Below are 24,338 nucleotides of genomic sequence, written 5' to 3' on the forward strand. Positions count from 1 at the left end.
GAACAAAAACACCTGATTGGTTACTGGGCTGCTGAAGAGGGAAGATAAAGTTGAGATATAACGTGCATTTGTTTTAATCTGATGTCAGGCTGAATGAATGCGGGGGCATGTAATTATTTTAGGAAACACCTAACCAAATGAGGAAATGCAACTGGCTTGATGATATTAAACATTTTATCCATCAGAGAAATAAACAGTGATTGTGTTACGCTGCTGTGAGTCATGCGTCTTATGAGTTACTGTGACGGTTTTATTTCAGTCCTGGATTGTTTAAACAGTTTTCGGCTTGGATCCGCAATTTAACATCAGCATCTATTTGCTAACGTTTAAGTTATTAATTTCTTTATATTTTGCTTCTGACGTGTTTTCAACAAGACTTTTTGATGGTTTTTAATGTCTTTTTGGAAGGGTTATTTGGACTTTGGCTGGTTTTCCATTCATTTTCAGGTCTATACCTGATAACGTTCAAAGAAACCAGTTGGACATAAATCAGTGAGATATAGAAATAATCCATCTAAAATGTCATTATAATAGTTTGAATCATATCTTAAATGGTGTGAACAGCATATTGTAAAAGACTATTTTAATTGACTCCACAAGGAGCCATTTTGGGTACCATCATTTTTAGTTTGTATATTAGTTATTTTTCATATGTGTGTCTTGATATTGTTGTTTAAATGTTGGCTTATTATATAGCTATTTATGTTGCTGGTAAACATATGATGGAAATGTTCAACTCAAGTAAAGTGTCAGTGCAGCTAAATGTTCTGCAACTATTCAAAAGTACCAAGAAAATGGAGTGTATTTGTTTTTCTGTTAAAAAAAAAAAAAACATCTCCTAATTTTACTCCAGGTAACTTAGTGGCTTAAATATCATAATTTCTCACCTGAGCTGTCCATACTGACGTAGCTCTCTGCAGATTGTTTTAAGGACTGGAATAATGCCTCATAATTTTCAAAGAAATGCTGCTTCTCCACGAAAGACTAATGAAAAGAGATGTACATTGACAATTATGACCACAATAAAGACCTAAAATTTAAAAACAAACCAATAGTTTTTCTTTTTAGACATTATAATCAAGATATTTAGAAAGCTGGAATCCTAAAACAAAAATACTCACAATATAGTTGCGGAGCATCAGTTCCACAGATTCCTGGTGGCCATATTTAATGATCCAGGATTTCAGCCTGGATTCGGCAAGTGTGAGGAAGGCCTGCATGTGGTGTTTGTTCTCAAGAAACTCCATTCTGGCCAGATGGACGCTGGAGGATGTAGAAACAAAGTTCATCCTATGCAGGAAGAGAAGGTTTATACATAAAGACATCAGATGGGCAGCTTTTCACTCATATTTGGCTGTTTTCCTGTAAACCAGATTGTGCAAGCGTGCCAATTTAGTGATTTAGGCATTCCTGCCAGCAAACATTACCACTCTGCCGTATTTTTCAGACTCACCGCTCAGCCATGTCTTGGAGCTGATCCTGTGGAACAGAAACACCGTCAACACTTCTGTCCTTATGGATTCGCTGAAAAATCTGCTGGTGACTCTCCAAGCTCCTCAACACGTCCTGTAAAATGCACAATGCAGAAAAACAAAAAGACAAGCAAAGTAATACATTTCCAGACCAAAATTTTAGCAATATTCTACAAATGTTTTAGTAATTTTGCCAAGCATTAGGTCTTCTTCCAGATTTTTTTGTTCATTAACGGCCTTTTTCTGGCAACATATCGCCTTCCTCCTTCTGTACATTGCTGAAAACTAACCTTGTGCTGCTCCAGAGCTCTGTGTACAGTACTAGCCGTGATATCATGAGCCTGCTGGACAGTAATCTCTTGTCGCAGGGCTCCTTCGGCTTCATGTAGCCATTCCCCAACGGTTCCCAGAGGAGCTGGCAGGGATCGGTCCAGGCGAAGGTGCCAATCCAAGAGCTGATTTACAAAAAGCAATTAGCGTGTTAAACCAAAAAAAAAAAAAGATGCATGCATTTGTCTTGAGAAAGTTTAAAATTTAAATCAGATTTAGCTGCTTTAGTGTAAATAAGTAAAAAATAAGGTGAAATTGAAGGTTATAATGATGGTTGGTGAAATGTTTTTCAGTGCCAATGCTAGTAAATCATTATAAATAGGTGATACAAGCTTTTCCACATTTTGACAAACCAACACAAGCAAGTATAACTGGAGAAGTGAAATACAGTATTATTTTACAGCCTAATATTCTGAAAAGTGTGACATGCATTTATATTTTTATATCCGGTCCCCCTGAGACAAAACACTGAAAAAACATTTTATTTTTTGAAGAAGTTCCTCTACAAGCTTTAAACATTTACACAGTGAATTGTTTATCTATTTGATTGATAGCACATCTCACATCTTCTGCAGGTTCTATCAGGCTTTTTCAGAACTGCCGCGTATTTAACAACATTTATATCACAATTAACTCTAAACACATTCCCCACATCACGACAAATGGAAACTGCATGCCATACTTTTCAGATTACTAGTTATAAAACAATGATGAGACAGCTATTGTTTTCCTTCCATTTAACCTCTATATGCTACTTTGTGTTAAAACGCAAACACACTGATGCCTTGATGCCAAAACATATAAGGCACTGTAGCAGGTGACTTCCATGATTTTGGAAACATTTGGAATCACATGATCTCTCAGTGTTTTTAATCTCCTTGTAAACTTAAAGAAAAGCTATCACAGCTTTTGGGTTTGTTTATTTTCTGAATAAGACAACAATAAAAAAAGACTCAGACTTTATGAAATGCCATAACACTGACTGAGTCTGGTTCTTTATAGAAGAAGACAGTTTCTCTCACCCTGTTGGAGACCCTTTCCCAGGCCTGCTTGACCAGAGCCTGATCCACAGTCAGCATCCCGTCTCTCTGCGTGGACTGCAAAGCGCCCTCCACCTGCTTCCGCTTCATCTCCAGCTGGACTTGAAGGCTTTTGAACACCTAAAATAAATATATAAATAAACTAATTTGGATGTTTTTGCCCTAGGTGTCGCGCCACACAGACGGACAAACAGATCTTCGACAGGTTACACCCTCTTCCCACAGGCATCTCATCTGCGTTTCCCTAATAAGAGACTTACTGCCATCACATTCTGAAACCCGTGAAAAGAAAATGAGGATATCCCACATGCTGCGGTATACGGGACGTATCCTGAGGCGTGGAGGAATAAGCCAGACAGAAAATATGACGGCTGATGCTTGAATCCTACAGTGAAATGCCTCAGATTAAGCTATTAATAGAACCGTCTGTGCAGAGTGTCCCTATGTTAAACTCTACACACACACACACACACACAAACACACGCACACACACACACACACACGCACGCACTAACCTGGTACTGTTGAGCAAGATTGCCCTGGGTCTCCTGCGCGTCCACCGCCTCTTTCTCCAGCTGGTCGAGCCACATTTTGAGTTCCCTCTGGCTCTTTCGCTGTTCTCTCTGGAAGGCCGGGATGGGGAAAGCAAGAGGGGTGAAAGACGGGTGAAGAAAGATGGACAAGGAGGAGGAAGTGTAGAAGCAGATAAGGAAGAGGAAAGGGGATAAAGAAGATGGAGTTTGAAAAAAAAAAGGGAAAATGAAGAAAAGAAATAGGCGAAGAGGCAGACAATGAACCGTTAAAATGTGTTCTCCTCCTAATCTCGTCTCCTGTTGGGAAAAATCAAAAGCTCACAGCTGCCAAAAACACTCAGCTTAAGCAGGACACTTTGTCTAAACTCCCCCCTACCGTTTGATTGGATTTAAGGAAACTACAACGATAATAATGCAGTGCCTAAAAGCTTTTGTTACAGATTATTCAAAGTAGTTCAGTCGCCAATCTATTCAGGTTTACCCAAACTTTATTTTATGAAACACCGCAAGTCATAAAGCTTTTGCTGTCTCACGTTGTTTTTTTTAAGAATCTACAGTCTTTCATATAAGGAGACATCTGTTGCTTTTACAGTCTTCAGGACAAATATACTGCAACCATGAGAGTAAGGACCTTTAAAAACCAAAGTAAACAAAGCCCTTATCGGTATTCAAAGACAAAATTCAAAGTGACAGTAAATCAAGCAACTAAAGATACTTTTCACCTTAAAATCAACCTCTTCCATTCACCAGCTTTCCCAAAAAAAGCCTGCATCAACGCAAAGAGCCGACGCCAGAGGCTTTCATTGTCATGCTAATGGGACCGGCAGTCACAGCGCGACCTGGCAGTGTGCATAAATGGCAATATCACATCTTATTAGAATAGACACCCTGGGGCGGAAATGTCATGTCAGGTGAGCCGACATTAGCAAACAGGATCTGTTTTGACATGAAAAAAATGATGTTTAATCTCGCTTTCGCGTACAGTTTAGAGTAATAATGCGGATGATTAATTCAAGAGCAGGGAAAATAAACCTAAGGCAAACACTGCGTGTGGAGTAAAAGTGAAAGTATCCATTCTATTTGCATTAATCTGGGGAAAATGAGACGTTAAAGACATGACATATAAACGTACCTCAAACATTTCCTCTATGTCCCGAGGAGCAAGATTGTCCTGTAAGTAGAGGCGAGCAATGTGTCGGGAAAGCAGACACCACAGAGGAAGACAAAAAACAATTAAACATTATATACAATGCCTTGAAAAAGTATTAATACCCCTGTAACTTTTTTCCCTCACAATGCAACCACAAACTTTAATCTATTTTGAGGATTTTATATAGACCCGCGTAACTGTGACGTATTCATCACTGCATTTACCGCTAAGAGTGTTTTAGTTTTGCTCTCCTTGTTCAGCTTGTATATGTAGATGGACGGCTATAGGTACATGGCTATGCCACGCACTGTTTTTGTTTTATAGTATGAACAGAACTCTGCGAAATGTTAAAACACTTTGGATATTGTTTTATTATCTAAGTCTGTGTTACACTTCTCTGCTGTGCTCCTTGGACTTCATAATACTGGTTGCTTAATACTGTTTATACATTTAATATACATTGTTATTTTAAACTAGGTGATTTCTGAAGGCATCTAATGGATTATATTTAGGGGTGTCAGAGTAAAGGGGGCCTGAATACAGGCATAAGCAACATTTTTCAGATTTTTATTGTAAATGTCTATTTTCACTTCCCTTATAATTATGTACTATTTTGTGTTGGTGGTTGTAATGTGAAATGTGAAAATGTTGAAAGGCTTTTTACAAGGCATTGTAGTCAGTGTATAAGTGAGTTGTCTTTAAAAAAAAATTTAGAATTAGACAAATATTCAGGAAAATGTCCTGTAATGATATTGTAATCCATTTGATATATCTGCCTGAAGTTAGATGAACTTATAGACTTATTCAAGGAAAAACTGAATAATACACAATAAGATAAATGTTAGAAATATCTAGACAGAAAAGCTGTTACCGCTTCTTCAGGCTTTCCTCCCAAGTCACTCTGCTTTCTGTCGGGATGATGCTTCAAGAACTGGGCGACGTACGTCATGACAGATTTTTCATCTGGCTTGTCTACGTCCACGTCTGATAGAGAAACCGATGAATGTAATGAAAAGTCACATTGACTCGCAAGTGTTTCAACAGTAAGAAGAAAAAGTAAATAATCGCCACAGCTGAGAATAGGTCTGTCTCAGACGGACAAGTGTCATATTGTATGAAAACAATCCTTGGCATTTCAGATTAGCATCTAACCTCGGTATGGAGACTCTGCCATGCCGAATCTCACGGCCTAATGGACCTTAATTATAGTGGTGTCAGGCTCAATTTGTCAAAGATCATTCTGTGGTGCAGGCGTGAAGGGGCACAGATGGTGCTTGGCAGTGACACCGAGTTGCGCATCTGATGTGGTATTGTATGCATTGCCTTATTTCTGTTTTGTGAGTCTATATCACATCAGATGATACTTATTTCAAAAGAAGACTATGCTGCTTTCCATTTATGATAAACCAACAGAATGCACAAAAGACAAGCTGAAGTAAACAGCCATAAATGTCATCTGGATTGAGGTATTTTAAAAGCAAACAGCCGCGCAGTTCAGCTTCAATATGACAGTCTTAGAAATGTTATAGAAAATGTTATTTACCCTCTGGATCAAGAAGCTGTGGAATGCCTAACTCAGTCTCAGCCAATAAGAACGCTTCCTGTAAATTTTCCCGATTGGGCCTCCTCCATACCCGCTCCATGTCTACCAGATTAGGCCGGAGGGCATTGATAACAGCAAAGAAGGCTAAACCGGTACGCCAGCTGGGCCCAAAGTCCTTCACGTCAAGCCCTAGACATCTGCAAACAGCACAAATTTGTGAGGTCAAACGAACCAAAAAGACCACTTTTTTTTGTTCATGAAGCATTAATTTTCTTTTATTTATATGATAAATAAGGCTTTATACTTGGTGGCTGTCTGCTGAACCCATCTCAGTAAAGCCTTTCTGGCTCCCCCTTGCAGAGCCAGAGGTCTCCGTTTGACAGGCGGGCTGGTGGTGTCGGTGCTGCTGGTGGAGCTGTCCAGAGAGGAGTTACTGCTGGAAAATGCTTGGAGCTCTGGTAGGCTGCTGGTTAGCTCTTCAATCTGTAGGGAGAGTAAAAATGACAAATTTCAGGTTATGTATGTATTCTGTTTGTAAGCTTTCTGGCACGATGAATGGATTTTGTTTATGCAAAACTTCTTTGGATATGAAAATGGTCTGTACAAGGTGGTTTTCAATAGAAATGTTTGACTCTCATTATTGTTTTTTATTACTTCTGGTAAATAAACTGAAGAATAAACAGGTGGTGTTTTAATTTTAAAAAATGCAACATAGCACTAATAATTTCCTCATACATCAGTGGTTTAAAATATTTCTTAAATAAACTGAATAATTAATTCCAGGAAAAGTTACTGTAATGTTGAATTTATCAAATATTTTTTCAGGCAATCAAAAAGAGTTTGGATTTAACACCTTGGACCAAAATATGTATTGATCTAAATTTGTGAAAACACACCCAGGGCAATACATTTACATTTACATGAATATATTCTGGTAAGATTGCTGTGAACAACATTTTCCTTCAAGTTGGTAACTGAATCATACTTATAGCCATGATGATGGCTATAAGCTATAAGCCATCATCGCGTTAGCAGCAATAAATTGCTACTAACATGATTAGAAAAGTCTGTTCAACCAGTTTGGCTACCTTCTGTTCTAACCATGGAACAAGGAAAAGATGAAGAAGTGCACAGCAGGACATCAATCCTCAGGATAAAGTCCAAGTTTGCTCATCAGTTGTTCAAGATTTACTGCGATGCAAAGATAATCCTCACCAAGTGTTTGTAAATTGTTTTATGCATTTTGTGACATACTGAAAGATTTGTTTTGCGTGAATTCTTTATATTACACAGTTAATTCCTGTTAATCTCATGTTTCTTGATGTTACTGCTGCTCAGTGTGACAGAAATGGCCGATAGATTGAGGTTGTTTTTTTTTACTGTGGATGCCATGAAAGATTGATATTTGCTGATTTTAAACAATATGTAGACTGAGATGGGCTTTTCTGTGGCTTTCTAGACTCTTATTTTGCTAAAAAGAAATACTACATCATCTGCATAGAATCAGATGTACGATTACAAAACAAAGCTTTTTTTTTAAGTTTTAAATGTTGCCTTTACCAAAATATTAAATACTATCTAATTCGTTGTGTTCATGATGATTCATTTTAATAACTTGCAGAGATGATTTGATCCAGTTGGTGGAAATAATTAGATTACCTGAAAATACAGGATGATTGTCCACACCAACCCCAGTACAATCGACGGCCGTCCATCCACAATATCGGTAGAGTTTATGTTTACTAACCTGATCTGTTACCAAGAAAAATGCAACAATCAGCTCATATTTCATTTAAGAGCTACACAACGTCAAACAGCAACTTAATCCTTGTTCTCATAGAGGTACATACATTTTCATCTAATCTAGTAAATCAGGGCCGTGCTGCACATGTTTTCACAAAATGAACAATGCAGGGAATATGTAATCTCAGTTCTGTTGGAGACAGATAAATTTCAGCCTATTCTGTGTCCAGGCAAGAGCAATACAGAAATACTGACCGGAGATCCTCTGTAGGCAGACTTGGGGCAGATAAGAAAAAAAAGACAAATGAGGGTAGGAGTTAGGAAGGTGGAGGAGGGAGACGGGGAGTACCTGAAGTCACTCTAGGTATGTTTGATTGAAAGCAAACAGCTCATTGACTGTGTGAAGGCCGACACTTCACACTGCGAGATAACATGAGTGGTTGGCATTGAGTCGAGATGTATCTCCACTACACAGGCGACAAGGATTACGTCCAGCAGAGACGAACGAAAAGAAAAGGCAGAGAGGGGCAGGGAAGAGGCGGAGGATGGGGCGGAAGGCGAGGGCTATATCTTGTGATATGATGAAATATTCTATATTATCAAACCGAGGGTCAGATCACTGAGATGCTGCAGCACAACAGGTCATCATGTGACAATAGCAGCCACTCAGTATTTGCAAACAAGCATGAAAGAGGAGATTGGGAGCAGGCGAGAGATGTGTGGAAAAATGCAGGACGGTTGCTGATAAAGAAAATATGCAATACATGATTTTATATTAGAAAACACAGCAGGTCGTCCCGATAAATCAAACCAGCAGTGAGCAGAGGAAACGGTAAATAGAAAAATAAAATTTGGTGGTTTACTATTCTCACAAACACAGGGACACATCTCAAAGAAAACAATGTTTTTGTTTTGTTGTTTTTTTAAATGTTAACATGATTTTATGAAAATGCTTAAATTGACAATATAACAGCCCAACTCTTGGAACGATTTTGGACTTTCAGTTTTTGTAGCTAATTTTTTTTAACACTTTAAATAAAACAGGACATTGCGGTTCTGAAAAGGTGTCCTCTAAATATTTGCAATATTTTTGTCAACCAGAGAATGACAAAACAAAACAATCTGAAGTTTTCACCTTGAGCTCTGAGAAACTATGATGGAAATCATTTCAAGTTGGAGAACGAGGTGACGTCAATTCTGAAAATTTGTTCGGTAACATTCCACAACTTAAAAATTATGGCATGTTAAACATCTGCAAACACATCCCTAGAAATAGATGCATAACTCCCTGATGTCTCATCTCCAGACAGCAGATTAGTGCCAAAGGATTTGCAGTTTTAACCCTGACGCAGTCAAAGAAGACAAATCAATGTCCCTGCAGACATCATCTCATACTCATGGCTTTATTTATGCATATCCAAGGATGAGCCATGTAAAGCTTTGACAATAATCTCTGAATCTAACGAAGGGGCAGGAGATGAAATGAGATAATGGTATGCACAACAGTTTAGAGCATACTTATTTATTTTTTTCTTTATGTGATAGACCAGCACAAAGTAGAGCATAGTTGTGACTAAAACCCCCCAAAATATTTGCTTTTATACTCTGATATCCTGCTAATAATCGAGTATTGAATGTAAGCCATTTACAAGTGCTACAATTTATATAACTATTGTCAAACATTGTATGAGAGCATCATGGTATGGGGATGCTTGTCCTCAGCAGGGATTGGCCTACATTTCCCAGTTGGGAAATGAGTGGATCTAAAACAGGAAGCATTTCAGGAAGAAAACCTGCTGAGGCTGTCAAACACTTTAAATATAAAGCCAAAGAGACATCAGAATAGTTAGGATTATATTTCATGCTGGTGTTAGAATTGTCCAATCAAAGTCCACATCTAAATCCAATTGAGAATCTGTGACTTTAGGCTTAAAAATTGATGTTCACAGAAACCCTGCGTTCAATTTGACTGAGCTGGAGCCTCATTGCAAAGAAGGATGGTAAATGGAAAAGCTGATAAAAGACTTTTCAAATAATTCAACAGGTTCGAAGTGCAATGGACAATTACTGTAGTTCTGCAGAGAGGATCATCAAGGCTGACCTTTCCTCCATCCAGGACTTGTAAAGGTCTAAAGTCAAGAAAGCTCTGCAGACCACACACATCCTGAACACAAACTGATTAGATTTCTAATCACAGGTCAGTGCTACAGAGTGATATTTCCAAAAATGAGCTGGCACAGAGGCAGTTTTTCCCCAGGGTGTCTCTTTGATAACCACTTAGCAGTAAGAGTGCCCAGATCGATACCATGCATATTGGCACTAATTCAACCTTGGCTTCCTCTTTTGTTAAAACACTGTGTATGCATATTTTCAGGGAAACCTTTCTTTGTTTTTGTACATAAACTTAACAAATAGAGATTTATTCTGATTTGTCGTCTTTCACTTATGGTAATTTTGTATTGGCCTATCACATCAAATCTTATTAAAATACATTTAACTTTTTGGTTTTAACATGACATAATGTGAATAACAATTGGTGGGTACTTATAAAATGGCAAAGTAAATCTAAAGATGAATGGGGTAAAAGTGGACCATTTTTCCAGTGGATTGTGGAACTGGAACAAAGACCGCTCCAAAACAAATAAAATGAAGCACAATCAATGTTAGGGACCAATAAGCAAGGGAGGATCAGTTAAGGAACCAGAATTAGTCCAATAATTAGATTTTAAATGACTTTTCTGTTGCTTAAATGCAGCCAGTCAAACAAATTCAAAGAGTGATTTAAGACAAAATGCAGAAGAGCTATTCAACCCAATCTTTGCAGACGTACAACAACAACAAATAATGAGATGTTTGTGGATTAAACGAAGTATGTGAGAAGCGGAGAAGACAGAAAGGTGTGGAGGGAGGAGGAATCAGGTCACTGAAGGTCATGATTCAATATTTACACCCATGAGGCTGCAGCTGCACAAAAAAATTCAGGGTAAAAAAAAAAGAAAACACATTCAAAGGAGACCTTGAACTCTTACTTTTCTACCCTCGAGGAACTTGAGAGCTGTACCAATGTTGGCGACCCAGTGGATCCTCTTTAGCTTCTTGCCCTGCTCACATGGCTGGAAGGAAGCGGAGGAACAATGGACATGAACAAAACAAAGAGAGACAGGGGAGAAATGTGTGAAGTGAATGCAGCAGTGAAATTTTATGCAGAATATGAGTGAAAAAACCCCCAACAGATTTACAAGTAAAAGACTAAGAACAAAAGCATGAATCATTTTCTCAGGAATATAGATGCTGAAATAATGTGAGAAAGACACAGGCACCAGTCAGAGCCGTGTTTGACTATAAACACCCAGATCAATAGGACGTTCAAGCTTAGACCTTAGGCAATACCGGCCAAGTAAAACCCTCAAGATGTCTGTGTGTGTTGTGTGTGAACTCTGATCTGTCTTTGTTAATCTGGGCTTTCCTACACTATTCAAACATCCTAATACAAGCAAATCAATAAGCCTTTCCGTGTAGTCGGGACTCGTTTCACAACCCCCTTATTAGTTATACAGGCAGTTTAAACAAAGAATTGAAAATTACTCTATTTCTCGGTCATCGGGCCAGTTTTTGTGGCAAGGTATGGCAACTCAACACGTGCCGATGTAAAAAGTTGTAATCTGGCGAGTTCAGAGGATGTAAGTTGTTTGAAGTCTGCCGCTAAGTCACGTGCATGACGAGAAGCTCACCAGTTTTTGTCCAGAGAGGATTTCCAGGAGGGCCAGCAGCATCACACCATCCTTGATGTCATCAAACAGGTCTTTCACCTCAAGAGGAGGGATATGCTATGCGGAGAACAAATAAAATGTTAAAACAAATTCCTAAGGCCTTAAACTGTATTCATGTTTCTAGGATAAGCTTCAATTTATGTAGTAGCTCAGAACTTTGAGGTGGAAAAGAAGACACATCTGAAATAAAACACATCTGAAAAATATGCTTTTACACTGATAGCTCTAGCATATTTTATTGTAAGATATTTTTTATTTAATCATAGAAATGGGAAACGTAAATGAGGGCATTATTTGGAAAACTTTACTAAATAACTATATAGTGACATACTGTATGTCACTATATAGAAAAAAAACATGGCTGACAAAAGAAACACTAAAATTGCATCTAAGATTTTACATTTTATCTAAATGTATCTTTGCAGACTTTACATCACAATTGCTTTTGAAGTGTGAAAATATTTCAATTATTTGTGTTGGTTGACCAAATATGTCTTATTTTTACTTGAGGTCTTGGGCATGATGAGAGTTAAACAAGATTCTCCTTTTAAAACAAACTGATATTTTTACACAAGTATTTGTTTTTATAAATGCTGTAAGGTATGACCACAGCTTTCTTAGTTTTCCAGTTTTTCAGGAATGCAAAGCCTGATCATTTCAGATACAGTAATAGCTCTTGCAATGTCCAGCAAACGATGAATGAAGAAGTGGTTTATTTTGCAAGCTACGCCACTTTCAGTAGCACAGCCTCAACATAAACCACATTGCAATACATATATTACACTGGTAGACATTAATTTAAACTTGTGCAACACGGATAAAGAAAATCCTCACAGAAAAGGTACTCAGAGCCTAGTTGGAGTTTGGCAGTCCCAGCGCTTTTACTGACAGCCGGATTCACCCCATAAGTAGACTTTAAATGGGGTTCCTCCAAATCCTAAAATATGCTGATGATTTCAAACCATCTCCTTCCCACTGACTTCCTCCCTGACCTGACACTGACTTTCAGACTCGGAGGGGAAATCCACATATCTCTGTTCCTCGCCAGCGCCACATCAAGGATTTCTCTTAAAGCACAGTCACATGCTGGGGGGGCTGAGAGGTTTAAAGGAGGGGAGAGGAGGGGGGGAAGCATTCAGATGAGTGAACCATTCACAGGGAGATTAACTGCAAAGAGAGTGAAGGCTGAAGTAGTGTGAACGAGAGTTGCATGTGGACCGTGTGAGCATGAGACAAATTAATACAAACCAAAACATCGGAAATGTGTGAGAGGGATTTAGACTAGCAACGAGACGGATCGTAGAAGAGCGAGGGGGGAGACACTAACCCAACGTCTTTCAAAAATTAATTAGAAAATATGGAAGCTCTTCTCACTAATTCCTCTTCTAATGTCGATTCAAGGCTTTGGAGATGAGAATACTCAGGCAGGGTTTCCCTCCCATATCATAACATGACAGAGAAGGCGCTTATAAAAGGCCCAACTCAAAGCGATAAATTGCACCAAAAGCTAATTGGAGTTAAATTCACCTATTTGTTCACTACAATCCCAAAGCTAATGAGGAAAATTTAAGGCTAATTACAAAATAAGAAAGTAATATTAATTTCGTCTGCACTGCAACACGCACTAAAAAAATAAATAAATCAAGAACTTAATGAGCTAATTACATGTGAGTGTCTGGGTCATAATTGATTGAGAAGAGAGGAGTTTCAAGATGTGTGTGTGTGTGTGTGTGCGTGCGTGCGTGCGTGCGTGCGTGCTCATTTTATTTCCTTGGTACACTCGACACCGCAGATTCAAAAAGATCGACAGCATGAAAGACAAAGGGAGGGGTGGAAACAAAGAGGACTGAAGGGTTTCACGCTGAATGGCTGTGTGTTAAATTTAAGAAAACATGTCTCTAGATGTTTGTTATGAAAATCTAGAGAAACTTCAATAATTATGCTAATGTTTGAATACAAGTAACTTTGCAAAACATGAGTTGCTCTTGCAGAGGGTGTGCACTGCACTGTGCACCTCTCGAAACATTCAGCATGGCTCCCAACAATTGAACGTCATCTCAAACTAAAGCCTTCCAGTGTCAACAAGTACTCTTGTGGCATGCAAGAGATTAATTGAACTCGCGATTCCACAATTAGAAATGCATCAGTCAGGCTTTAACTGCGCTTATTTCCTTTTTGTCTTTGACATCTGAGCTGCCAATTACAGTCTTGATCAGTTACGCTGGTTTTATTCTAAGTAACAATAAGAGGAGAGCTAAGAGGCTTTAAGCAAAGTTGGCTGGTTGAATATTGAAATAAAAAAAATAAAAAACAACTAGAATGCAACTGTGTGGCTTGTTGGGGGAATCTAAAGAAAAAAATAACAACAAACAGTGAGTGGGCAAGGGGAGCAAGGAAGCAAACACCCTCGGGGAGCTTCACTTACTGCTGCTGTAATCTCTAAAAACACTTGGTCCACTGATTATGGCTCTAAAGCCGTTTTCCTGGAAAATGCCTCAGCGACGATGAAACCTCTGCGGTTCACACTGGCCACTCTATAATTAAGCTTTAACCCTCTCAGAAAGGATTTGTCAAATGGAAACTCGGGGTCCGCTCACTGAACCCCTATCGCCGCCCTTCGTAGTTGTCACTCCTCTGCAGAGTTGCAATGAGTGCAACTTGAAGAGCGACTACACTTGAAAATTAAAAACTTGTCCTGCTGTGTGGCCTACATGACGACAGCCTATATCTAAACACACAACCTGCAGAAACACAGGCCCTGCTGCTCTCCTACAATTTATATCTTCACTGAGTTAATCTGGTGAACTGCTTAAAGTAATGATACCCATTAATCTTCTGTATAAATTACTAGCTCCGATACGTCTCCTCTAGCAGAGAGACAGTTTTTAAAGCTTATAGGACTTCTTTTGTTATACCTGTGGAGTGGAAAAGTAAGGGGGAGGGGAGTGTTAAGTCTCAACTCACCTAACGATTAATCACGCACCTTTAGGCCCTGAAATAAAGACCTGAGATAACTGGAGTAGCCTAATCATCTGCATAGCCAGGAGGAGGATCCATTCCTCACAGATAAAAGCTGCACCAACTTCTGTCCTTCTCATTCCTGCTATCATTCCGATGACAGTGGAGCTGTGTTCACTCAACTCGGTCCTTGACCTTTATTGTCCTTTTACACAGCATAACGCCCTTTAATATCTTAGAATCCGTACATTCTTCAGTGCTGGAATAATGCACATCTTTGTCTTTTTAACCAGCTGTAAACTAAGCAACTTTTTGTCTCCTGATCAAGATTAAACACAAAGGGATTTTTGGAGACAAATTTCGACCAATCAGTGTCACTATGGCAACATCAGGCATCAGGTGAGCAGGTTCTCGATGGGCAACGACAGTGATTGCGAGTATGTAATTTGAGCAACAAGAGAGAGAGAATCTATTGAGATGAAATATGCTCTTGCCTTTGAACTGAATTTGATCACCGGAGACAAATTCTCTTTATTCCACTTTATACAGTATTTCAAGAAATAATTGATTTCTTGTGTAAAGCTAAGTAAAAAGGCTGATATTAAATTCGCTAGCTTGGTATACAATGTCAAAAATAAAGAACAATAACCAACCTCCTTCATTAACTTTTTTTTTTTATGTATCTTATCACCTGATTATCCCTTGGTTTCTTGGGATGGAGCCAAAGCAGCTTCTTTCTCTGAGTCCCAGCCTTTATAGCAGGCAAAGCTTTTGGATCTACATGTTTGCTCAAGCAGATGTGGGACTAATAATCTCACTCTTCATGGAGACAAAAGTAAATGTTTACATTTTCATTCAAGCTCTTTAATTAACAGTGGGGGAGAACCCTTCAGACTAAAAAATTAATGGCCAATAAATACTAAATTACTAAAATGATTAAATTAGGAAGAAACCAAACTTAATGTAAAGGATGGTGACACTAATCGACATTTATTGTCAACCCTGATGAAAATGTGTGAAAAAAAGTGCATTTGTTTAAAGCAACTTGTTCTTATTCTTCATTCATTGTGACAATTATTCATGTACTTTTTCTATGTATTTTGTTGTGTAGTTTTCTGTTGTATTATCAGTTAGTTTTCCAGATTGATCTTTGTTTCCAGGAGTGTAGGGTGCTCTGGACACTTTCCTGGCAATGCTCTTTGCTTAATATTTCATACAACAGAAAGGTTTATCCCCATCCTTTCATGTGAATTTTCTGCTCCACCTCCACCGGTTTGGACTTTCCACAGCTGTCGTAATCAAATAGAAAACCTTGAAAGGAGCGTCACTGATTGAAATAATCCTTAATTGTGTTGCCCTGTGCCATATTTGCCTTGTCCAGCCAGCACAGATACGGCATTTAAAGCAGTAACGAGTGGAACCAACGAGTACAATGCAGCATGACACAATAATTACAGACATGTGAACGTCATCTCATTCAAAAAATAAGCTTTAACTAAAACCTCTTATCCTAAGCTATCTAAATTACCCTTATTTGAGATTGTACAATATAAATTACCGACTTCAGCTTGGAGGGAAAGCAATGAATGCACTGTTCAGTAATGTCATGTCATGAGGCGGTGTGGAGATAGGTGAGGAGAGACGCAGGCAGGAACCAGGATGTAGCGAAAATGATGAATTTAATGACAAAAAACTAACAAGGAACAGCGGGGAAAAACAGCACGAGGAGACTGGCAACACGGAGACAGGTGACATCAATTGACATTCAGTTGACAYACWRTTGACAAGGACCCGACGAAGAATACAGACAACAGGGGAGACTAAATACACACGGGGCAATCACGGGAACGAGACMCACCTGGGAGACAATCAACGGGGAAAGACGCAGAGACAGGACTAACAGGGAACAGAATCACACAGAAACTMRAAAATAAACACATAGAAACACGGATCATGACATGTCATTTGGAGAATTAAGCCAAATATCTTTGATATCAGCTACTTGAGGCTGAAGGAATAAGGAAAAACACACTGCAGGCATGTGATGACTGTGTGTGGGGTCTTATCTGGAGAAGTGGGATTTTTTTTTTTTTTTGAAAATGGAGAAAACGCTCCAGTCGGCACAAAGGATGGAGTGGAAAAGAATAGAGCTCTTGAAGTTTTCCATCCATACAAACACAAGCACCTGTGTTTGTGTAAATTGGACAACAAAATACTGGCAGCAGGGAAGGAAGCAAAACCTCTTACCTTTGCCAAGTGGGAATTGATCCATTTTGTGAACGTCCTTTTCTGCACCGCCTCCTGCTCATCTGTAAATCAGAGCCCAGAGCATTCCCATTAGTCCTGAGCGATAATAAACAAATAAGGGATTAAAACGCAATCTTCTAATTGTCTATCATTGCGAGAGCCGATTGGGCTTTCCAGAAAGGGCATGGTGGATTCTAATTAACTTTGATTCATCGCTTTATGCCTGATGTGTCAGTAGACAGTCACACCAAATTTTTTACTCACTGCTAACATGCTATGAAACGTCACTTGACATTTATCGATGACATTTTCTCAAGCTTAACTCCTCTTTTTGCGGACAAGAAATTCTGTTCTTGAAAGTGACCTTTCAGATGTTAAAAGGGCAGCACATGAAGGCAAGCGTACTGCACATGTACTGATTTACCTATCCATGCGGTTGTTAGTTGTGCCACTGTGATAAAGGCCAATTAGCAAAAGGCACAATCAATAGGATAGATGTCTGTTAAAGATGTCCCCTAAAAGGCACTCAGCTCAAATGAAAGCACAAAAGGGTCACAAGCTTGATTCATATGTTAATTACTCAATGTTTGTCTTAGTTTTATTTATTTAAAATGCAACATTTTTAACATGAGCACTTCAGTCCATTAGTTAAATGTGCCAAATTTGGCCATAGATGCAAAAAACACACTGACTGATTTGCTTAATTTTGTTTGTAAAAATGCAAGAAAGTCACCTGTTGCGTTTCTACTCAAGGTCATTATATATAGAGTCACATACTGGCCTATGTCTACTCAATCCATAAATTGATTATTTTGTGCCAAAAATTAACCAAAAACTAAAATGTATAATGCTTGTCCCTCTTTAAATATGTTCAGAAAGTTTTGAATTCAATATACAAATACTTGAACTGTTGATATAACACTATAAACATCCAGATCTAGATGTCTATCTACAGATCTTCACCAGCTTTTAGAAACAAGTCTGATTTACCCAATCAGTGCAATTTTAAACTTTACAACTGATGGTTCCTCTGATTTATGATGGAGTTTTTTTTATTGCACGTGAATATACAACATAATCTGCATTCATCTAACAAATAAGACAACTGTTTTTGAATAAAATCAAGAAAATTCTAAACAACTTTGACCATCCTCTTCATGAGAATGTCACACAACAACAGAGTATCTTCAGTCAGAGCCGCTGAAATACAGATCACTACAGGAGGTCATTTCTGTCCACAGCATCTACAATGACTCTTAAAGGAACATTGAATAACATGACTTACAACAATATTTAATTTCCCTTTGGGAACAATAAAGTATTTTTGAACTGAATTGGACAGAATTATTACAACAACCCTTGCAACCCCATGATGGACAGTTCTGCGTATTCAAAACCAAAAGTTTTCAAATCCTTGGTTTATCTTAGTAATCATCCAGTCTCTAATGACAAGTAAGACAAAACTTAAAGAAAATCACTAATATACATGATAATAGCAGGGGGGCTAATGTTGAACCCTGAAGTACTAGGAGTGCATGATATTTAGAAGAATATTTGACTGTGATTTCATTGCTGAAAACACAACTATAGCGATTACAATTAACCAGAATTTTTCCGGAAAACTTTTCCTTTTTCAACATTTTGATAATATCCAACACTCTCCATGAGCTCCATACAAAAGAAATACATGAGGACAGTAAGAGTTCCCACAACTGACCAGATTTATTACTATTATATTAATATAATGTTAACATACAGAGGCCTGAGACTTGAAATATGTCATTCTGAAAATTACATCCAAACAGTGTTTTGTAATTGTGATACTGTAAACACTAAAACAAAGATGACGATTTCAGTTCTACGCATTGTGATAAACCATTTCATAAAGAGATTTGCCAGCTATGCAAACACACCATTTTCTTCACTTTACATGGGTTTATCCGTTTCGCTGCATGGTTAATGGTATTAAAGGTGTTCTTTAAATCAGGCAACACATCCACTGCTACACCACCATTATCTAATTTACTTTCTTTTTTTTATATTCAGCATACAACAACAGTTTCGAAGCTTTCTCAGACGTACATTCTCTGTCACTGTGCCATTTCAGTCCCATCTGGACCACTGAGCAGTCTCCTTGAGATAAGCACATTAGCAAGGAGAGAGGACGATGTCTGACACAGTGCCTTCCATTCTACCTTAATGAAATCTGCTGACGGACTGATTACGCTCAAGTTGGTTAGTGTGTCAGTGGGTACAGTGGGCAGATGTGAACGGATAGGGAGAGCGTGTCAAAGGGTAGGAGATTGAGAAGGGGTGGCGCTGGAGGTGGGGAAGGGGTTGCTGCTGTTCATACATAATGCAGATACATCCCTGCGTAGTAATACGTGCCACTGAGCAGACCCATGTACTATGAATTAATCTTTTGATTGGGTCCGGGAATGATCAAATATTGATGGGCTGAAATATTGGATGAAAATGGGAGAAATTTAGCACCTAAAGCAGGAACACGCATGACGGAGAACGCGCCTGCATGTGCCAGCTTCTCGGGCTCAGGGACGAGGTGACTTTGAACTCACACACTCTCCAATTTACTGTAAGCACACACACACACACTCAAGTTCTCTCATTATGACAAAGAGGAGGGGGGGGAACCCATCCAGCAACCGAGCATGACAAAACATCTCCTGCATCACTTGTCTCCCCCTTCCACTCTGACCCCCTGCATTTGAGTACAATCTCATTTATTTCAAAATTTGTATCTTCTTTTAATTTAACCGTATTAAGGCAGCAGTCTAAGCACAACGCAAACAAATTGTAACAAATATTTCAGATAAATCTTCTTGATAAGCAGAGTGCTGACTCTTTAGTCATAACCAAATACAGATAAGAAGAGAGTTAGACCAAACAGAGAAGCCAAACATTTTAACAGTCACACCCCTGCAATGTGATCCATGCAGGGGGGAGGGGGGTGGGGGGGGGTTGCTTGTCTGCTGGGTTTGCTTGTTCCACTCTCTGCAAGCTTCAAAATCAACAACCTCCATACTCAAAGGCAAACACAAACATACACAGTCTGCCAAGAAACGTGCATTTCAAATCTGTGTCTCCTTTTTCTGACATACTCTCTTCAACCAGGATGAAAAGAAAAAAAAAGAGAAAAAAAAACACCCTGTACAGTTGAAGGCATGTAGAGACTCAACACTGCAATGCAACACTACAAACACACACACAACGATGCATGCGTAGAATATACATACAGGAACTTTCTCTGCTCTGCTTTCTCAGTTAGAGCACGCCGCTGTGAAGACACGCTGCCCCACTTACCTCGGAGGTAATGGTAGAACCCTGCCACCAGGTTGAGAGCTGTCTTTTTCGGAGAGCCTTCACCCCCTACTCGCCGTGCCATCTTTTAGCCCAGACCTCATGCAGGTTTCTGCCTGTTTTCATGAGGACATTGGGAGGACGTCCACGACAACCTCCGGGAGAGAGGCAACACTTGCCCTTGCTTCTGCCCTTGCTGCCTTTCCTTACTCCGTTGTTTTTTTTTTTTTTTTTTTTGGAAAGGGGATGTCTGTAAAGAGCTCCCTGGAGCTCTGGACCTCCTGAGATGACAGCAGTTTAACTGTTGCTCTGAGGTAAAACAGAGACGAATGAACTGCCCTGTCGGGTCTCCACTCGTTCTTCACGTCCTCTCTGTCCTGTCCTGCAGTAACGGGCTGCAGACTCAGTCAGAGTCAGTGCTTTTCCTGCCTGTTAAGCAGCTTGGGAGTGTGATGAGAGAGTACGCGTGATACTCCGCGTGTTTATGTGAGTGTGTGTGAGCGCTGCGCAGTGCCGGCTTGCCTCAGCATCAATCTTTCCAGCTCAAGCCCCCCCCTTCCCCTTACACTCTCTACCTTTGGTCCTCCCACATTTTCACTGTGCTGCAGGAAAAATCCACTTCCCTCCATTGGCCGCCCAATCAAATTGTGTGGGAATGGGTGATGTCACAGCAGCGCTGTCCTGATCCAGAAGGGGAGGACCGCGGTGGGTGGGTTTGAAGGGGATCGTTTAGCAGGTTAGTGGGAGCTCCACTCTGACAGTACCACACGCCCGTACTCTCACACAGCCTCGCTGCGACAGACGTGCAGGAATTCCCCATGTGATTCTGGCGCTCTTACTGCTCCCTCTTATCCACATGGATGTCATGCGGCGCTGTGAGACATGCAGCTTTCTGCTCTGTTGTGCCTACAGGGAAACACGATATCACTGACAGTCATCCCGTCTGATCTGCGACTGTACTCTCTTCAGAAAGGATATGCCTTCATCTAAACCACAAATGGTACATATGTGCATTTTAGAGCCTCTAGGAACACAGAAAACAATGAAACACAACATTATCCTAGGTTCAAATGCAGCGTGCCTGCACTTAAATCATGGGTGGGAGCATCTAATATATGTGGTTATTGTCACTTTTAAATGGTAACAAGCTCTTGAAACGCTCTCAGAAAACAAGAACATGAATTGGGACTTTAGACAATAAAACTTGCTCTTTCAGAAAAAGTAAGATTGAAGCAGAGAGAGGTAAAATGCAAAATTGACTTTCTTTTAGCTTTATATTATGCTATGTTATTCCCTAATCAAACATATACCTGGAGTGTTACTTTGATTCTTTCACGCATGTTTGAGGAATCCTGAAATCTCGCGTGGCAATTATTCGGAGAGCCTAAACGCATGCTCTCACAAAGCTGTTCCCTGGAGCTGCAGCCTCCAGGCGAGCTTCTGCCTCACGGAGCACCACTGCGAACTGGGAGTCTCCTGAGCTTTTCATACAAAGTAATACTCAGTCTGACGCTCCAACGAATTTCTTAAAATAACATACCATGAGGATTTGTTGTGCTGACGTAGTAAAGGCTGAGTGTCTAAAAGAGTAACAGCTTCTTAAAGAGACAGATGCCATTTTCTAGGCGTCAAAATGCAAAGTCAAATTTATAAACATTATATTTGATATTTGATTTTCATAACAACTGAAGGTAACATAGTTACATGATTGTGTTCTAAAATGGGACTATGTGCCTAGAAAATACATATTGCTGCACTAGGCCTGTCACGATAACAAATTTTGCTGGACGATTAATTGTCTAAAGAAATTATTGCGATAAACGATAATATTGTTTCAAGACCTTTTGACACTTATTTAATGGAAATGACTAATAATACATGCGATTTCTTGATATTTATTTTCAAAATAACACGTAACACTGGAACTGATAAACTAAATAAACTTGAATAACTTGAATAAAAACTAAACAACATGAAGCCAAAGTGGAAATAAATACTGCATTCAACCAAAAGAGTGCAGATTATAAAGTCTGTATTGCCCTTCAGTAATCTCTAGATTTAAATGGAGAAAACCGGCACATCTGACTACCTAATGCAATAGTTCACACTACTCCATTTTTTGCCCCTATTTTCCCCTTATGACAATCTTAGATCGTTGGCCGATCTAACCGATCATCCTAAGGTGTGTGGGGGGTTACGGTAGATTGTCGTGGCCGCTTCAATCTAAATCAGGGGTTTTCCCCGACTGGGAGCTTAACGCTGAATGTGACAGGTAGCCAATCAGAAAGAGCGGATTCTCCTCCTGCTTTCTGAGGGGAAATTACGGAGGGAATCCCAAACAGCTGACACGGCGCAACCCAAAGTCCAGCAGACATCGGAGATGATATGTGGAAACAACATTAATATTTATTTAACGTTTCGTGAAAGAATATAGAAATGACAACGGGATGACTTGGAGCCAAATTGCTACCGCAGTTGATGACCCGGTAGGTTTTCAGCTGTTCTTCGTTAGTAACATAAATAGGTTATAATGATTTTCATTCAGCTAGGACTTTACGCTGACTCTATAGCCACATGCATCACAGGTAGATTCTAGTAAAGCATTGATTAACTCCTGATTTTAAAAATAGTTAACTGGACTTGCAGCCGTTATTTTGTGCCCATGTGGCTGGACACCACACGGCACGACGAACCCGATCGAACCATTATACCTAGGATTTCTGTCGCCTAATGTGTCTCTTAGGGTTTGAAAATGGGCCGACAACTCGTGTAGTGTGCGCTGGACATTAGACTAAGAAAATGAGGAAGGGAGGGTCAGTGGAGAGCACCGGAGCTGAGTCTTTTTCATTCAGCGTCATCAACAGAAAGAAAAAAAGGCAGGAAGAGACGATAAATAAAATGATCTCGATAGGTTTTTTTTATCGTCTGATTAATTGATTTATCGTTTATCGCGACAGGCCTATGCTGCACCAAGCTAGGCACTCTTCCAAGGTTAGATATTTTCAATATTAGTAAGGTGCTTAAAATTAGGGCAGTTAAAACAAATATTTTAGTAATTGAGTAAGAATGATAAATCGAGTAATAAAAATGTATAAAATGAAATATCGGTAAATCTGGCGCATAATACCGGTGTTACTATCAGATATCAATATCAGTCAAATTTTTCATATTTGAGCATCCCTAACAGTTGCTTTTTTGTAGTTTAGAAAACTAACCTGTAACAATAACAGCTCACTTTCTAAGATTAACCAGAAGAAAAGTTATACAAAAATCTGAAATTATATTGAATTTAATAATAAACAGGCAGGCTCACAAATATGCTTATAAAAATGTCCAAAATCCAGCTTTTAGTTGATGTATTCATCTTCGGTGAGTTTAATATATTAATTAAACTCACCTTGCCCCAGACCTGTCACGCTTTGTGTTTGAAAATACGGAAATGTCGCCTGGAGTGGGGTGGAGGAGAGAGCGAATGAACGAACATAAGATGGGGGTGGAGGGGAGGAATTAGACCAGGGGACGAACGTAAGAACGGGGGAAGCAATACGGGATATTTACGGCACCTTCCTTTGTCACACTCAGAAACTCATCTACCAGCTAGGTACGATGCGCTCCGCCACCTGTTTTTTCAAACCGGGATATGAAATTTATTGTGAGGTTCGTCGGTAAAGCTACATTTACACGGTAAGCATCAGCTACTCAGCCGCCCGCCGTGTCCAGTCTACCCGCTCACCTCAGCGCTCTTCCCGCCGTTCGCTTTCAACCAGCAGCCCCCGGAGGAGAAAGGCTGCCGCGAGTCATTTTAAGGATGCTTATTGGTTCCCCAAAAGTCGGCCAAACTTGAAGATTGAACGTTATGCCGCTAACACTTAGCTTTTATCGACAACTCAGAGGCGGAAGTGAGAGCTCTGCGCAACACAAATGAAGTCCCGGCAGGTGTTATGCCCAGAAAAGCCCCCCTGCCCAAATTTGCACCCCCTGTCGCGGGAGCGCGCATCGCTCTAAGCTCTCGCATATTGACGAGGAAACGGATAAAAATATGACCGAAGAGGAAATTTTTAAGATATTTGTAACATTATCACGTTTCCTAACCATGTAATCCCTAATACGGTGGGTTTTATTTCGCAAATTATTTGAAATAAATACGGTTTTTACACTTTTATTGACACATATGAGTCGAACTTTTTTTCAGTCCGTGTCTGTTGTAAACGTTCTCCGCAAATGGTTTGAAATT

The 24,338-nt window shown here is 39.5% G+C and overlaps 1 protein-coding gene across 9 annotated transcripts in view; it reads right to left on the reverse strand.

Moving 5' to 3' along the window:
- The window catches only part of syne1a (spectrin repeat containing, nuclear envelope 1a), a 146,447-nt gene that overhangs the window by 107,131 nt on the left and 14,978 nt on the right, over positions 1–24,338 (reverse strand). For 3 of the 9 annotated variants that reach the window (XM_017302168.1, XM_017302167.1, XM_017302162.1), the window contains exons 1-16: positions 20,108–20,279; positions 16,787–16,848; positions 11,543–11,638; positions 10,841–10,924; positions 8,067–8,087; positions 7,728–7,820; positions 6,373–6,551; positions 6,069–6,265; positions 5,397–5,509; positions 4,508–4,546; positions 3,358–3,465; positions 2,825–2,962; positions 1,763–1,927; positions 1,454–1,566; positions 1,122–1,290; positions 888–984 (exon numbers count right to left, since the gene is read on the reverse strand). In XM_017302168.1, the coding sequence (XP_017157657.1) occupies positions 888–984; positions 1,122–1,290; positions 1,454–1,566; positions 1,763–1,927; positions 2,825–2,962; positions 3,358–3,465; positions 4,508–4,546; positions 5,397–5,509; positions 6,069–6,265; positions 6,373–6,551; positions 7,728–7,820; positions 8,067–8,087; positions 10,841–10,924; positions 11,543–11,638; positions 16,787–16,848; positions 20,108–20,189 (1,756 nt within the window). In that variant the 5' untranslated portion in view covers positions 20,190–20,279. Of the gene's footprint in view, positions 1–887; positions 985–1,121; positions 1,291–1,453; positions 1,567–1,762; positions 1,928–2,824; positions 2,963–3,357; positions 3,466–4,507; positions 4,547–5,396; positions 5,510–6,068; positions 6,266–6,372; positions 6,552–7,727; positions 7,821–8,066; positions 8,088–10,840; positions 10,925–11,542; positions 11,639–16,786; positions 16,849–20,107; positions 20,283–24,338 lie in introns of those variants that run through there. The other 6 variants (XM_017302166.1, XM_017302165.1, XM_017302169.1 and 3 more) reach the window with 6 other exon arrangements.

The sequence above is a fragment of the Poecilia reticulata genome, linkage group LG21, assembly GCF_000633615.1.
Source record: "Poecilia reticulata strain Guanapo linkage group LG21, Guppy_female_1.0+MT, whole genome shotgun sequence".
In the NCBI taxonomy this organism is placed as follows: domain Eukaryota; kingdom Metazoa; phylum Chordata; class Actinopteri; order Cyprinodontiformes; family Poeciliidae; genus Poecilia; species Poecilia reticulata.